Genomic DNA, 16,848 nt, shown 5'->3' on the forward strand with positions numbered 1-16,848 from the left:
TCCTTCCCTGATGATTTGAATGCCTTTTATTTTTGTTGTTGTTGTCGTCTGATTGCTGAAGCCAGACAAAAAGCTTGTTCCTGACCATAGAGGAAAAGCTCTCAGTTTTTCCCTCTTGAGGTTGATATTAGCTGTGGGCCTTTTATAAATATGGCCTTTATGGAGTTGAGATATGTCCCATCTATATTATGTTGAGGGTTTTATCAAGAATAGATACTATATTTTGTCAAATGCTTTTTCTGCATCCATTGAGAGGATCACACGATTCATCCCTTCTGTTATTAATATGGTGTATCATGTTGATTAATTTGAAGATTTTGAACCACCCCTGCAGCTTGCAATAAATTCCACTTGATCGTGGTGAATAATTCTTTTAATATAATGTTGGCTTCTATTTGCTGGTATCTTGTTAAGAATTTTTGCATTCATGTTCATCAGGGATATTGGCCTGTAATTCTCCTTTTAAGTGGGATCTTTGTCTGGTTTTGGAATCAAGTTAATGCTGGCCTCAGGGAATGAATTTGGAAGTTTTCCTTCCATTTATATTTTTTTGGAACAGAATAATAGGTATTAACTCTTCTTTAAATGTCTTGTAGGATTCCCCTGAGAAGCCATCTGGCTCTGGACTTTTGTTGTTGGGAGATTTTTGGTTACTGATTCAAGTTCTTTGCTGGTTATGAGTCTGCAAAAATTCTCTATTTCTTCCTGTTTCAGTTTTGGTAGTTTGAATGTTAATAGGAATTTATCCATTTCTTCCAGATTGCCCAGTTTGTTGGCATTTAATTTTTCATAATATTCTCTTATGATTGTTTGTATTCATGTGGTGTCAGTTCATTCCTGATTTATTTATTTGGGTTCTCTCTCTCTTCTTTTTGATAAGCCTGGCTAGGGATTTATCAATTTTATTAATTCTTTCAAAGAACCAGTTCTTAGTTTCATTAATCTGTTCTACTGTTTTTGTTTGTTTCTGTATCATTTATTTCTGCTCTAATCTTTATTATTTCCCTTTGGTGGCTTTAGGCTTCATTTGCTGCTCCTTTTCTTGCTCCTTTGGGTATAAAGTTAGGTTGTGTATTTGACACTTTACTTACTTTTTGACATAGGTCTGTATTGCAATATGCTTCCCTCTTAGGACCACCTTTGCTGCATCCCAAAGGTTTTGGACTGTCATGTTTTCATTTTCATTTGCTTCCATGTATTTTAAAAAATGTGTCCTCTGATTTCCTGATTAGCCCTTCATTCTTGAGTAGGGTGTTCTTTAACCTCCATGTATTTGTGGTCTTTTGACATTTTTTTCTTGTGGTTGACTTCAAGCTCATACATAGCATTGTGGTCTGAAAATATGCATGGTATGATTGCAATTGTTTTGTACTTGTGTACGGCTGATATGTGACCCAGTGTGTGATCTATTCTGGAGAATGTTCCACATGCACTCAAGAATGTGTATTCTGAAAAAAAAAAAAAAAAAGAATGTGTATTCTGCTGCTTTAGGATGAAATGTTCTTAATATATCTGTTAAGTCCCTCTGGTCCAGTGTGTTATTCAAAGCCTTTGCTTCCTTGTTGATCTTCCCCTTAGATGATCTATCCATTGCTGTATGTGGGGCATTAAAGTCCCCTACTATTATTGTATTATTATCAATGAATTTCTTTACATTTGTTATTAATTGATTTATATATTTGGGTGCTCCCATGTTGGGGTCATAGATATTTACCATCATAGATATCTATCCATCAAGACCCCTTAATTATGATATAGTCATCTTCTTCATCTCTTGTTACAGTCTTTATTTTTTTTTTTTACATTATTTTTGTTTAATTTTTTTATTTATTTATGATAGTCACAGAAAGAGAGAGAGAGGCAGAGACACAGGCGGAGGGAGAAGCAGGCTCCATGCACCGGGAGCCTGATATGGGATTCGATCCCGGGTCTCCAGGATCGCGCCCTGGGCCAAAGGGAGGCGCCAAACCGCTGCGCCACCCAGGGATCCCTTGTTACAGTCTTTAGTTTAAAATCTAGTTTATCTGATATAAGTATGGCCACTCCTGCTTTTTTTTAATGCCCATTAGCATGATAAATGGTACTCCATCCCCTCACTTTCAATCTGCAGGTGTCTTTAGGTCTACACTGAGTCTCTTGTAGGCAGCATATAGACAGTTCTGGCTTTTTAATCCATTCTGGTATCCTGCCTTTTGACTGGAGCATTTAGTCTATTAACATTCAGAGTGATTATTAATAGATATGAATTTAGTGCCATTGTGTCACCTGGAAATTTGGTGTTTCTGATGATGTTCTCTGTTCCTGTCTATTTTGTGGTTTTTTTGTGGTCTTTCTTTTCCATTCAAAGAAGCAGTCCCCTTTAATATTTCTTGCAGGGTGGTTTAGTGGTCATGAACTCCTTTAGTTTTGTCTGGGAAACTCTTTGTTTCCTTCTGTTCTGAATGATAGGCTTGCTGGAATAAAGTATTCCTGGCTGCATATTTTTCCCATTCAGCACATTGAATATATCATGCCACTTTATTCTGACCTGCCAAATTTCTGTGGATAGATCTGCAAACATTATCTGTCTTCCCTTGGGGTTTAAGGACATTTTCTCCTTGCTGCTTTTAGGATTCTTTCTTTGTCTTTATATTTTGTGAATTTGACTACAATATGTCTTAATGTGGGGTCGTTTTTGTTGAAATTGATGGGAGTTCTCTGTGCCTCTTGGATTTTTATGTCTCTTTTCTTCCCCAGATTAGGAAAGTTTTTAGCTATAATTTGCTCAAATAAACCTTCTTCCCTTTTTCCCCTCTCTTTTTCTTCTGGGACTTATGATATAAATGTTATTATACTTTAAGGAGTTGCCAAGTTCCCTGAGTCTGCATTCATGATCCAATAGTTTTCTTTCCCTCTTCTTTTCAGCTTCATCATTTTCCATAATTTTATCTTCTACATTACTGATTTGTTCCTCTGCTTCATCCATCCTCAGTCATTACATCCAAGCAGTTTTGCATCTCAGTTATGACACGTTTTATTTTGGACAGACTAGTTTTTAGTTCTTTTATCTCTGCAGTAAGGGATTCTCTAGTGTTTTCTATGCTTTTCTCAAGCTCAGCTCATATCCTTATGATTGTTGTTTCAAATTCTGGTTCAGGCATCTTACTTATATCTGGTTTTTTTTTTTAAGATTTTATTTATTCATGACAGAGAGAAAGGCAGTGACACAGGCAGAGGGAGAAACAGGCTCCTTGCAGGGAGTCCAATGTGGGACTTGATCCTGGGACTCCAGGATCACACCCCAGGCCTAAGGCGGTGCTAAACCGCTGAGCCACCGGGGCTGCCCTTATATCTGTTTTGATTAAACCCCTAGCCATTACTTCTTTCTGTTCTTTCTTTTGGGGCAAATTCCTCCATCATGTCCTTTTGTCTAGGTCACCGTTTGTGTGTTTATGTGTGTGTGTTAGGAAAGCCTGTTATATTTCTACTCCTGAGAGTAATGGCTATATAAAAAAGAGGACCTATACTGTCTTGGGCCTGGTGCTTCAGGAAGTGTTTCAGAATATGCATTCTGCTGCTGTGTTTTGGCTGTTCCTTCCCTCAGGTCAGTCCTCTGCAGAGTTTCTCCTTGCCTGCAGTGGTGTGTGTGTGTGGGGTGTTTGGACCTTGTCCATTGTGCAGCGAGTTTTATTAGATGTGTTTTGGTATGCTTGTTAAAAGAAGCTACATCCTCAGAGAAAGACAAATACCATATTATTTCATTCATATGTGGAATTTAAGGAACAAAACAGATGAACATATGTGAAAGGGGGAAGAGAGAGACAGAGGAAAACAAACCATAAGAGCCTCTTAATGACAGAACAAACTGAGGGTTGATGAAGAGAGGTGGATGGGGATGGGCTACATGGGTGATGGGTATCAGGGAGGGCACTTGTTATGAGCACTGGGTGTTATATGTAAGTGATGAATCACTAAATTCTGTTCTTGAAACCAAAATACTACTATATGTTAACTAACTAGAATTTAAATAAAATTTTGAGAAAAAAAAAGAAGAAGCTAGATCCTATTTCCTCTAGAGTTGAAGCTTTGAAGCACTCCATGATCAGTAGACTTGGTGCATGCAAGGGGTTTGTGCTGGTCTTCTGGGGGAGGGGCCAGCTGTGCTGATTCTCAGGCAGACTTGCCCTAGTGGAGATGCACCTGCAGGGTGCAGGAGGGCTCCACTGCTTATATAAAAACTTCTGGGGGATCCCTGGGTGGCGCAGCGGTTTGGCGCCTGCCTTTGGCCCAGGGCGCGATCCTGGAGACCCGGGATCGAATCCCACATCGGGCTCCCGGTGCATGGAGCCTGCTTCTCCCTCTGCCTGTGTCTCTGCCTCTCTCTATCTCTCTGTGACTATCATAAATAAAATAAAAAAATTAAAAAAAAAAAAAAAACTTCTGGTAGTCCACCCCTCTCCTTTTCCTAGTCAGTGGTTTTGGGGAAGAGTTTTTCTTATACAGTCCCTTATATGCTGTTTTTATTTTGTCTCTCTCTCTCTCTTTCTCACTCATCTCTCCATGATCACAGCACTTACTACACAGTCCTCCCCACTAGTCAAGAAGCTGTGGGTGCCAGGAACTAAATATTGTTCACTATTATATCTCCTCTGTTCAGCAAATAGACACATAGAAGATACTCTCCAAAAATGCTAGGGTTTTTTAAAAAGTTCTATTATTTTTTTAAGTAGGCTCCATGCTCAGTGTGGGGCTTGAACTCACAACCTGAGATCAAGTGTTGCATGCCCTACTGACTGAGCCAGCCAGGTACCCTTCCAAAAAACGCTCTTTAGCTGAATGAACTAATGAAAACTGGTCTTATATCCATTGCTCTAGTCTTTATAAAGTGCGGTTTTTCCTTATAGCTTATGTCTTCATTGTCTGTTTCCCCCTACTAGAAAGGAAGAACCATGGAAAACAGTTATGTTTTGTTCCTTAAAGAACCTTCAATGCTAAAAAAAAAAAAAAAAAAAAAACTTCAATGCTTACAACAGTGCTTAGAATTGGCACACAGGATAAATGTCAATAATATCTGTTGAATACGTGTGTGAAAAGGTCAGTGGTCAACTTCCTCCTTTGACCAACATTTCCCTTTTTCTAACACTGTATTTTTTTCTGGTGTTGATCTCAATAAAATGACATTCTAAAACAACTCTAACCCCAGGATGTGGTAAGTGCTGAATGCTCAGGCTTCCTGAGTTAAACACTCGCTTGAAGCTGGAAGGTGATCATAAGAAGAACTATAGGAATGCTGTCCCCAAGAGCACTGTTTCCAAGAAGGAGGCATTGGTGGCTGGTATCCCATGAACTCTCTGTACACCACAGCTTCTGTCCTGTACCAGCAAAATCATGACTTGAAGCCATTTGTGTTTTGTGTTCTTGAGTTCAGTGTCACTCACTTCCTTTTCACCAGAATCCATCTCTTAAAGAAGCAAAATGCAATCAACCAATCAATCAATATCTTACAATAATCATTAGCTTTATTAGAAGACAGGTTTCTCTTATCAGAAGTCTTATATTTCAAATCTACTCATTTTTCCTATTGTTACTGAAAAGGTAACAATTACCCAGTAAGAAAAAATATATAGGAAAAAAGTCATCATCCTAATGCAAGTAGTTGGATGTTATGTGTTTTCCTTTCCCTATTTTCCCCCTAAAAGTACATTATATATACTGACCAACCAGTTTGTGTTGTGCTTTTTCATTTAATATTGCATCACACTTATAACATAAGGATATTTCCATTAGATCCTAGATCCTAATAGATATTAGACTTCATAACCACCTATTTAAATACATTGCCACACATTTCAGGATTTTCAAATACAGTGCTCATTTCACTGTCAAATATGTCAGGAAAAGTCACTTAAATTGTTTTAAAGACAAAAACTCAAGGCCCTTAAGTAGTTTTTTGTTTCAGTGCTTTATTTAAATTTTAGTTAGTTAACATATAGTGTAATATTAGTTTCAGGAGTAGAATTGAATGATTCATCACTTATATATAACACCCAGTGCTCATCACAAACAAGCAAGGTACTTAAATGTTTCTAAGACTCTGTCAAATTTCAGGATTAAAAAGGTTTTGCTAAAAATATACGGATGACCAAGCTCATAAAAAAATGGTCAACATCATTAGTTGTCAGAGAAATTAAAATTAAAAAGCCTGACAATGCCAGATGCTGACAAGGATGCAGAATTACTGGAATTCTCATACATTGCTAGTTGAGTTACAAAATGGTTTGGCTACTTCCACAATAGTTTTATAGTTTCTTACAAAGTTAAACATATATTTGCCACATGACCCAGAAACCCGAATGCTAGGCATTTTCCCCAGATAACTGAAAGCATATGTCTACACAGACCCCTGTGGGAATGTTTATAGAGGCTTTATTCATAATAGCCTAAAAGTGGAAAAAAACCAAAGTCCATCAATCAGTGGAGAGATATAAATTATGGTACATCCGTACAAAGAATATTACTAAGCAATAAAAGCAGCAAACTATGTATAAATGGAATGACATGGATGAATCCTAAAACATTATGCCATGTAAAGAAGCTAGACACAAAAGATTAGTCAGTTACTCACACACTTCTCACATTCCATTTTTTCCACAACAGCAACCACTTCTCCAACTCTCCAGACTCTAAACTAGGTATCCTACACTGCAATTCAATGCTGACAGTAAGCCCCTAGAGTTAGTGCAGATTCCACAGGTTTAAAGGCTCAGTCCCACAAGGCTGCCCTTACTTCAGATTCCAGCCACAAGTCCCAGGTTGCCACCTGTACCTCTGACCAACTAGCTAGAAGCTGGGAGTTCCCTTCACTTTTTTCTCAGGCTTGGTAATTTGCCAGGAATTTCACAGAACTCAGGGAAACACTTTGCTTACAATCATTGACTTATTTCTAAAGGCTATGACTCAGGAACAGCCAAATGGAAGGGATGCACAGGATGCAAAAGGCAAGGTATGGTGGGGAGGCATGGCACAGAGTTTCTGTGCCCCATCTGAGCACCCTCCCAACACCAGCCCAATCAGTGTATTCACCAACCAGGAAGCTCTCTAAGCCTTGTAGTTTAGCTTTTATGGAGGTTTCATTACATAGATACAATTGATTAAATCATTGACTGTTAGTAATTGAACTTAACTTCTAGCTCCCCATGCCACCCACCCCCTGCCCCCCTTGCCCCAGAGGTCATGGGGAAGGGCTGAAAGTTCCAACCCTTTAATCATGCCTTGGTCTTTCTGGAGACCAGCCTCATTCTTGAAGCTATCTAGGAGGTTTTAGCCACCAGTCATCTAAGCATGCAAAAGACACTCATCACTTGGGAAAGCCAAGGGTTTTAGGAACTAGGTACTAGGAACTAGGGACAAAGAGCAAATATATATTTCTTACTATGCCAGCTACATACCATGTGGTTTCATTTATTCCATTCTGGAAAAGGCAAAACTATAGGGGACAGAAATCAGATCAATGTTTGCTAGGGGCTGTAGGTAAGGGAAGCGAATTGACTGCAGAGGGGCAGGAGGGAATTATTTTATCTGTTAGAAATGTTCTGTATTGGAGTGATACTTATCTAAATACCTCGTCAAAATTCATCAAACTATAATCTTATAAAAGACATTTATACTGTATGTAAAGTACACCTTAGTAAATATGACTTCAAATAGAAACTTTTACAAATCCCCTGATCCCAAAGGATGTGACATATAAATTATGATTGATGTAAAGGAATAAAATAAAAATCCCATCAACGGACACTTGGTATTGATGTATTTCTGAATATAGGTGAGTTTTAGTGGGGTGACGTCCAGAGCCAATGACCAAGAAAGAATTCTTGAGACGTCTTGGTACAAAATGGTGGTTTTATTAAAGCATGGGGACAGGACCTGTGGGCAGAAAGAGCTGTACCTGAGTTGTGAGGGGTAGCTGACTATATATTTGGGAGTTGGGGGAGATCAGGAGAAGGAAGGTTTACGAAAGAACTTTCCTATGCTAAAGAGGACCTACAAGATACTGGAGGCCTTGCCATAATCAAGTTAAGGTTGTTTTTCTCTCTAGCAAGACATGCACATTAAGACAGTTGGGAGCTCCCTGGAGGAATGCTACATACATCCCACCCAGGAGAGGTAAGGTTGGGGGTATAGGCTCATGCTTTGTCTTCAGCTAGGCTTCTGCTCCCTCATCAGTATCACTTCCACACAGATGTCCACTGGCTGTGGTGAGCGGCACTAACAGAACATGATTCAGTAGAATTTTAAAGGTATTTTTGGTTCAAAGCTCCTCTGGTTATCCATGATTCAGACGAGATGTTTCTCCTCTTTGGGGCCATGTGGGCCTCTCTATTCTATAGATTCTGCTGTCTTAATAACTTCTCTTGGCTTCTCCTCTCTACTTTCCTTTTTCTGCTGCTTCTCTGCTTTCTCCTCTTTTGCCACAAGTTGATAATTGATGCCCATGCCAATGAAGAGATAGATGCCTGCGATAATTAGGATCACACCACATGCCCAGTAGGTGTATCTGTAGTCTCCATAGATGTCATTCAGACGACCTAAGATATCCAAAACAAAGTTATGTGGGCAAAAGTAACAAGTATACCTTCCCCAAATAAAGCTTAAAGATCCACTCAGAAAGAAGATGAAAACCAATAGTCAAAGAGCCCACAAATGATGAATTTGTCTAAAAAGGAACTGCTAAAAATTACATCTTTTATGATGTGACATTTGATTTTAGATAGCCTTGAATATCCTGTTATTTTTAGCAACTTAAAAATAACGAAATCTTAAGTCAGACTTAGGAAATGGCTTGTCATATTCTTCTCTAGTGAAGAATAACAACATCATTAGCATATTAAAGTTTTGCAAGGTCCTCTAGTAGAAATATCTATCAGACTTGGTGTTTCCAAAATGTTTTTGGCCATGAAATCCCTTGTTACCATCTCATCAAATTGGTATGTTAAGGAATATCATACAACCTTACTCCCCACCTAAGAGAAGACTGAATATAACCCATTCCAATACGATTCCTTGTGCTTTTCTAACTCAGGGCACTGGTCATCCAGCAATACTTACTGAGCCTGCACACGCACCAGGCACTGGGCTGCTGGCCCTGAGGATAAGGGAGAGCAGAGGAGCAAATATCCACAGTTCAGTGGACAAGAGAAATGTTAATCAAATCACTACACAAACTGTGACAAGGAGGGCTTGAAAGCAGAAAATGGGGGGTTGGGAGTAGCCAGCAGGGTCAGGGAGGCTTCTCTTAAAGTGCAAATGAAGCAGAGACCTAGAGGGGGATGGGAGTTATCCAGGAGGAGGCGATGGGAGAAGGATGTGGCCAGAGAACAGCAAGTGCAAAGGCAGGTGGTGGGAAGCTTGGGGTGGGAGAGGGGAAGGAGGAAGGGCAGGATTGCTGGAGCAGAGAGAACAAAAGGTGAGTGACAGGAAATGAAGCTGGAGAGACAGGTGGCCAGGTTGGGGTGGGGGTTGGGGGGCGCCTTGTAGGCCACTAGAGGGAATCTGATCTCCACCCTAAGGACAATGGGAAGCAACTGGAAAGATCTAAGCAGCTGGGGTATCAGATTTGTATTTGCAGATAATTTTGCCTGCAGAGAAGAAAACAGATTGAAGGCTGGCTAGAGTGGATTTGGGTAGAGCAGCTAGGAGGCTACTGGAGCAGCCCAGATGGGAGACAGGAGCTGTGGACAGGGTGGTGTTGTGATGGAAAAGTGGGCTGATTAGAAAGAGATTTAGGAGGTGAAAACTGACAAGACTTGGGGCAATCACTAGATAGGGGGAGGAAGAGAGCAGAATCAAAAGACAGCTGTAGGACTTTTATGTATCCTCACTCACTAGCCAAATCATACTTCCAAAAAGTATACATCTAAAAGGAGAGCCAGGGGATCCCTGGGTGGCTCAGCGGTTTGGCACCTGCCTTTGGCCTGGGGCGTGGTCCTGGAGTCCTGGGATCAAGTCCCACATGGGGCTCCCTGCGTGGGGCCAGCTTCTCCCTCTGTCTGTGTCTCTGCCTCTCTCTCTCTCTCTCTCTCTCTCTCTCTCTCTCATTAATAAATAAAATCTTAAAAAATAAATAAATAAATAAATAAATGGAAGGCCAAATTATATTTTCACTAATGTTATCTAATGAGCTATTAATTCAAAAGATGACATTATTTAATGATCTTAGGAAACAGTTCCCAAATTTTATACTCCCTTACTAGCCATGTGATATAAGGCAAATTATTTAACCTTTCGAAGTTTCTAGTTCTTTTGAAGTAGGAACTGTGACAGTCCTCTTTCATAGGCTTGTAAGACATGAGGATACACAAAGTAGAACAGTTGCTGGTAAACCATGAGCTTACATGGGAGCTACTATCAGAGGTGGAGTTGTATTTTACATGTTTTTCTACAACAAGCACATTAAGTTTTCTGAAGAGAAAACATACTTCAAAAAAGAATGCCATTTGTAAGAACATTTGACTCCTCTTTCAGGTTGATGGTTCAATATATTTTCAATTCTGTTAAGAATCCGAGTGCCAACCATTGTGCCAACAGTGAGGCTACAGAAATGAGAAATGTTCTCTGCCACCAAGCAGCTCACTAATCTCTGTTTTCTATTACCTTTTCCATCTTCTATGCCTGTTTAATGTTAACAGAACCAAAGAGGTAGTAAGGCATACTATACCTAAAAGTGGTGGCCCCAGGAGGACAGGACAGCATTCCACAATGGTCACCAGTCCCACGGCACTGGAGAACCTCTGAGGTCCAACGAGGTCCATCAGTGTTTCAAACAACACTGAGCTGAGCCATCCAAATGCAAATCCAAGGAAGCCCACATAGACACAGAACCCAGTGTAGCTGGAGGTTAAAGGTGCTAGCAGATGACACACTCCATTTGCAACAATAGAAGCCGCAAAAAAATACTGAACTCGAGGTCTTATCCACTTGGTGTTGGCTACAAGTCCCATAGAAGGTCTCGCTATAATATCGAGAAAAGACAGAATAGAAAGAAGAAAGGCAGACTTCTCACTAGAGTAATGTTGACTCTTGGCATAACTATTAAGAAAGACTAAAGGAGTAGCCAGCCCAAAAACCATGATCACATTCCCAGAGAGGTATAGTAGAAAGCCTCTGTGGGTAAACAGGGATAAGTCCAACTGTTTCTCAACTGTTTGAAAAACCGATGGTTTCTCCTCTTTAGGGTTTCTGCCATTAAAGTCTGTATTTGTATCACCTGCTCCCTTTTTCTCGTCAGCTTTTCCAGCTTCCTGAAGGGATTCTTTAGACCTATCTTTCCCCACACTGGTTGGTGGTGGCCCTATTGGTCGCATCAGGGCTCCAGCTACACAGCAGTTTAGTAGGAGGCCCCCAAGAATTAGGAAGCTTCCCCTCCAGCCAAAGATATCAAAGAGAGCCTGATTGAGGGGAGCCAGAGTAGAGAGGAACACAGGGCTGCCGGCCATGGCCAGTCCGTTTGCCAGCGGTCGCCTCTTGTAGAAATACTTGCCAATCATTGTCAGGGCTGGATTCAAGTTGAAGGCAAGCCCGAGACCTGGGAAGGACGGGGGGAAGAATTAAATATCAAAATGAATGTCAGAAACATATTTGTTATGAACCAACTAGACAAACTGAATGGCAAGAGGTCAAAATCATCATCATAACCAGTAGATCATTAAGTGGGCTGTTATCAAACACAGATATAAATCTCTTTATGCATCAAATACTAGATATAAAATATATTATTAAAATAATTCTTTTTGCTTTAACAATAATAAGAATAATAAATGTAGGCTCCTTTAATTTCATAATTTTAGGTTTCCTGAAGAATACGTAATTGAAAACAAAAAGGAGAGAAGATGAGTTTTATAAATTCAGAGAGCAAGATGGAAGAGGATGGGCAGAGGGCAGGAAAAGAAGAAAGTGGGTGGTGGGGAGAGGGAAAATATTTTAGAACAGTAAATACAACATTGTGAAGATAGTAACATTATCTCACTAAATTCATTAATTTTAACGTAATTTCTATGAAAATGTCAATGTATTCGATTTTTCAGATGAAGTACAATGACTCTAAAATACACCTAGAGATGTGACACCTGGATAGCTCAGTCAGTTAAGCATCCTGACTCTTGATTTTGTCTCAGGTTACGATCTTGGGGTTGTAAGATCCAGCTCCACATCCAGCTCTGCACACAGTGCAGAGTCTGCTTGGGATTCTCTCCCTCTTTCTCTGCCCCTTCCCCTGCTCTCTCATCCTCCCTTTAAAATAATAAATAAATCTTAAAAAAGAATACCACCCAGAAAACAAATATATTAAAATATTCAAAAAGTATAAATAATTGGCAGGATCAACACTAACAGGTATATAAATATTTTCTACAGCTATAGTAATGAGAACAGCATGCACTTAGTCAGAAATAGAAAAACTGATCAATAAAATTGGGGAAAAGTCCAGGAATAGGACCGAAAGACACATTTAAGTTAATAGGGAAAAATAGTAGATTTTTCAATCAATGGAGCTGAGACAAGTATCCCAATAACCTCCTAAGTGGTCTCCCATTCTGGCTCCCTTACTAGGTAAACCTGATTAGAATGTGCCCATTCCATCTCTCTACTGACTGCCATCCACAGCTTTTCACTCTGGGTTAGGAAGCACCATGATTTGGCCCTTACCTACCTCCCTACCTGCAACCCAGTGTTTTCTCATAAGTGCTGAGCACAGTTGTTCCTCTAGATTTTCACAAACCTGGATACTACTTGCCATTCAGTTCTCCACTCAAGGTGGAGAACTCTCTCACCAACTCTGAGAGAGAGGCCTTCCCTTTAGGGGTCATTCAATCCTTCTCCATCAAAATTCTATTTCAAGTTTTTGCAAAGCACTTATCACAAGCTGATATTTTTCTTATTTATTCATGTATTTGTTTGTCTGCTTATTGTCTGCTTCTCTCCACTATAGAGCAGGAATCTTGTCTATCATGTTGACTTAATCCCCATAGAGCTTGGAAGAGTCCCTAACATATGGTAGGGACTCAATAAATATTTATTGAATAAGTTAATAAATGAAATAATGAACAGGCTGAATAACCAAGGGGAACAAATATTGTTCCTTCCTTATGTTGTCCAAATATTCTAAATGAGTTAAAATATTTAAATGCTTAAAATTTTAATTAATGTAGTAAAAGTACAGATCCAAAAAGAAAATACCTGCTATTGGCATTATTTCATATCCTGCTGGTGGGACTGTACATTATTAGAATCTTTCTTTTTTTTTTATTTATTTTATATATATATATATATATATATATATATATATATATATATATAGAGAGAGAGAGAGAGAGAGAGAGAGAGAGAGAGACACAGGAGGAAGGAGAAGCAGGCTCCATGCTGAGAGCCCGACGCAGGACTTGATCCCGGGACTCCAGGATCGCACCCTGGGCCAAAGGCAGGTGCCAAACTGCTGAGCTACCCAGGGAATCCCTATTAGAATCTTTCTAAAAGGATATTTGGTCAATCCTATCAAAAACCTTTTCCCCCAGTGATACCACTTCTAAAATTTGCCCTGAGGAAATTATCATGTTCACAAAGATATACAGAGAAGCATTATCATACAAAAGCTGTTTAATAATAGTGAAAAATATAAACAACTTAAAGGTCGTTCAATTAGAGAATGGTGAAATAAACTATGGCACATTCATCCAATGGAAAAAAAGTATCTGCAGCAGTATGTTTATTGAGATGGGGAACTATATACATAATGTATTAGTAAGTTTAAAAAAAAAATGGTTACAAATGTGATACATAATCTTATCCCTTTTTTTCTTAAAAAAAGTATATGTGTGAAATGCCTGGGTGGCTCAATCAGTTGCATGTCTGCATTCAACTCAGATCATGGTCCCAGGGTCCTGGGGTCATGCTCCACATTGGGCTCCTTGCTCATCAAGGAGCCTGCTTCTCCCTCTCCCTCTGCCTGCTACTCCTTATGCGTGTGCTCTCTCTCTCTCTCTCTCTCTGTCAAATAAATAAGTAAAATCTTTTTAAAAAAGTATATGTGTATGCATAAAAAATATATGAGCATCAAAATATTAATGTTTTTCTCTGAATTGTAGTGCAATGGATGACCTATATTCTTTATCCCTAGCAGTTTCATTTCCCAAATTTAGCTATTAGGAGGGGGGGGCATGTGTCTGACAGGGGAAAATGTGTATGACTACTTTACCAGAAAATTCTTGCTTTGTATCTGACATTCTCCCTTACTCTAATTTGAAACAATTTCTTCTTGGGTAGTAGGATAATGAGTGGGAATAGCTGATCACCATTTCAACAACTTGCCACACACTCTTTACTATGGCCATTATGTTTTTTAAGATTAAAAAAAAAAAAAGAGGGATGCCTGGGTGGCTCGTGGTTTGGCGCTTGCCTTCAGCCCAGAGTGTGATCCTGAAGACATAGGATTGAGTCCCACATCAGGCTCACTGCATGGAGCCTGCTTCTCCCTCTGCCTTTTTCTCTGCCTCTCTCTCTGTGTCTCTCATGAATAAATAAATAAAATCTTAAAAAAAAAGGAAGAAAGAAAGAAAAAAACCCTCCCTTTTAATGAAAAATAACCCCAAAGTACCAGAACTTTCTTTAAAGACGTGTTTCTCTGGGGGCACCTGGGTGGCTCAGTCCCTTAAGCATCTGCCTTTGGCTCAGGGTTCTGCTCAGCAGGGAGTCTGCTTCTCCCTCATGCTCTCTGTCTCTCAAATAAATAAAATCTTAAAAAAAAATAAAGACATGTTTCTCTGGTACTATGCTATTAACATATGTATAGCTCTTAATAATTACCCAATAATTTTTCTAACAAAGAGCTTTCATTTTTTCAAAAGAATTAGCAGATGAATGCTACAAAGAGTCCATATAATAATTAATGCTTGAAAATATATCAGTAGCAACTCACCTCCAATAAATCCAATATACAAGTAAAGTTCCTGTACAGTTTTGGAGAAAGAAGCCGCAATCAAGCCACAGCCTGACAGGCAGCCTCCAACAACCATGATTGGACGACTGCCATATTTATTCACCAGGATACTGCTGATAGGACCTAGGAGAGAGCAAACAACTTAATAACATAGAGCAGAAGCCTACCCCTCACAGGTGTATACACCTGTACAAGGCATTCCCAACATGAAAAGATGCAGAGACATAAATACCCCACTCCACAAAATAAACAGATAAAACAGAAGACAGGGGTAAGAAATACTGCTTCCTACTTTATTTCAGAGTCCCAGGTTTGTGTAATAGAAAAATATAGCATTGATTGTACAATGTATTATGTACTTCCTCTATACATCTAGAACATACAGGATGGATTTTAACTGAAGTATGGAAGGTCTTAACCTATCTCCTTCAAGGCAGATTAGGCTGCAAATAGCCTGATTATAAGTGATTATAGGATGTTTCCTGTACTTGTATCCTGGAAACACAGAATACATGTATCTAGGATATTAACAATATATTTGTAGCAAGTTTGCTCTGTCTTTAATTTTTGAGATGGAGCAAACGTGCATGAATGTGATGCAATGTATGAGCAAGACTGATCCAACTTCTGACTTTCCAGCATATTTTCAAATTAGCTGAAATGTACTTTGTTTCTCATAGAAAACAACAACAAAACCAAAACAGAACTACAAAACAAGAATGCCTACCATCACTTTTCTTCAACATTATACTGGAGGTCCGAGGCAGTGCAGTAAGATAGGGGGCAAGAAACGTATAAGGAAAGGAAGAAACCAAACTATCAGTATTTGCAAAAGATGTTTGTCTATCTTATAATTTTGAAAAAAATCTACCAATAAACTATTGGAAATAATAGAGGTTAGCAGGAATATTTAATTAAAACACAAACATCAACTGACTTTCCATACACCAGCAACCAACACAAAAATTATTCTTAAAGACAGTTACCCTTTATAATGATATCTGTTTTGCAATGTAACTGATCTGACAGTACAAGGCTATGTGTAGACTTTATTGTTAAAGGGAATGAAAAATAAATGATACCAATTACATAGCTTCAGAAACTAACATTTAAAATATCTTACACATATCACACACATCAAGAACAAAAACTACTTAACATGGAGCTTTTGTCTGACTATTGAAAATTAAAAGAGCAGGCTTTCTGGGCACTTACCTCCAGCATACATGACAGCAAACACAATAGAAGAGATCCACGACACTTCGCTGGTGCTGGCATTAAATATTTCTTCAATTTCTTTGTAAAATACAGAAATAGATTTGCCAAACGCACAAGAGAAACCAATGGATATAAAAGCTCCAACAACCACTGCCCATCCCCAGCCTCCATCTGGGGGGGTGGGTCTAACTGGATGGTCATTTGATGGTGACATTGTAAGTAATGATGAATTCCAAAATGCAGTTCCAATCCAAATATCTAAAGGATTTGAAATTAAAATAGTACTCAACAAGTAGGTCAATATAAAGCACTTCCATAAAATCCCTTACACTTATGTTATAAATAACCAAAACACTTCTTTTTTTCTTTTTTTAAGATTTTACTTATTTATTTGACAAGGAGAGAGTCAGAGCACAAGCAGGGGGAGCAGCAGGCAGTGGGAGAGGGAGAAGCAAGCTCCCCACTGAACAGGGAGCCTCAGGTAGAGCCTGATTCCAGGATCCTGGGATCCTGAAGCTGAAGTAGATGCTTAGCCAACTGAGCCACCTAGGTATCCCTGAAACACTTTTCAATGGTACTTGTACTCTGTGAAAAGAGTAGAAAAAAACCAAGAGTTACAGTACTGCCCCAAATTTTTATAGGCTTAAAGTTATAAACTCACC

At 39.1% G+C, this 16,848-nt stretch overlaps 1 protein-coding gene across 1 annotated transcript; it reads right to left on the bottom strand.

Annotated features, from left to right (window-relative positions):
• Positions 1-7,696: 7,696 nt before the first annotated feature.
• On the bottom strand, positions 7,697-16,293 carry LOC121491279 (monocarboxylate transporter 1-like). The gene is made up of 5 exons (XM_041756044.1): positions 16,184-16,293; positions 15,696-15,718; positions 14,948-15,091; positions 10,697-11,563; positions 7,697-8,567 (listed from the first exon to the last, which is right to left on the bottom strand). Exons 2-5 carry the CDS (start codon positions 15,712-15,714, stop codon positions 8,359-8,361), a joined length of 1,239 nt encoding a protein of 412 aa, XP_041611978.1. The 5' UTR covers positions 15,715-15,718; positions 16,184-16,293; the 3' UTR covers positions 7,697-8,358.
• Between the last annotated feature and the right edge of the window lie 555 nt (positions 16,294-16,848).

Source organism: Vulpes lagopus, chromosome 5, assembly GCF_018345385.1.
Source record: "Vulpes lagopus strain Blue_001 chromosome 5, ASM1834538v1, whole genome shotgun sequence".
In the NCBI taxonomy this organism is placed as follows: domain Eukaryota; kingdom Metazoa; phylum Chordata; class Mammalia; order Carnivora; family Canidae; genus Vulpes; species Vulpes lagopus.

Bases quoted from the DNA above. Each gene is read 5' to 3' on its own strand.
- LOC121491279 (XM_041756044.1), bottom strand. The intron at 11,564-14,947 runs GTGAGTTGCTAC...CGTCCTTCCCAG, and splicing joins GTATATTGGATTTATTGGAG to GTCTCGGGCTTGCCTTCAAC. The intron at 8,568-10,696 runs GTATAGTATGCC...TGGATATCTTAG, and splicing joins CCTGGGGCCACCACTTTTAG to GTCGTCTGAATGACATCTAT.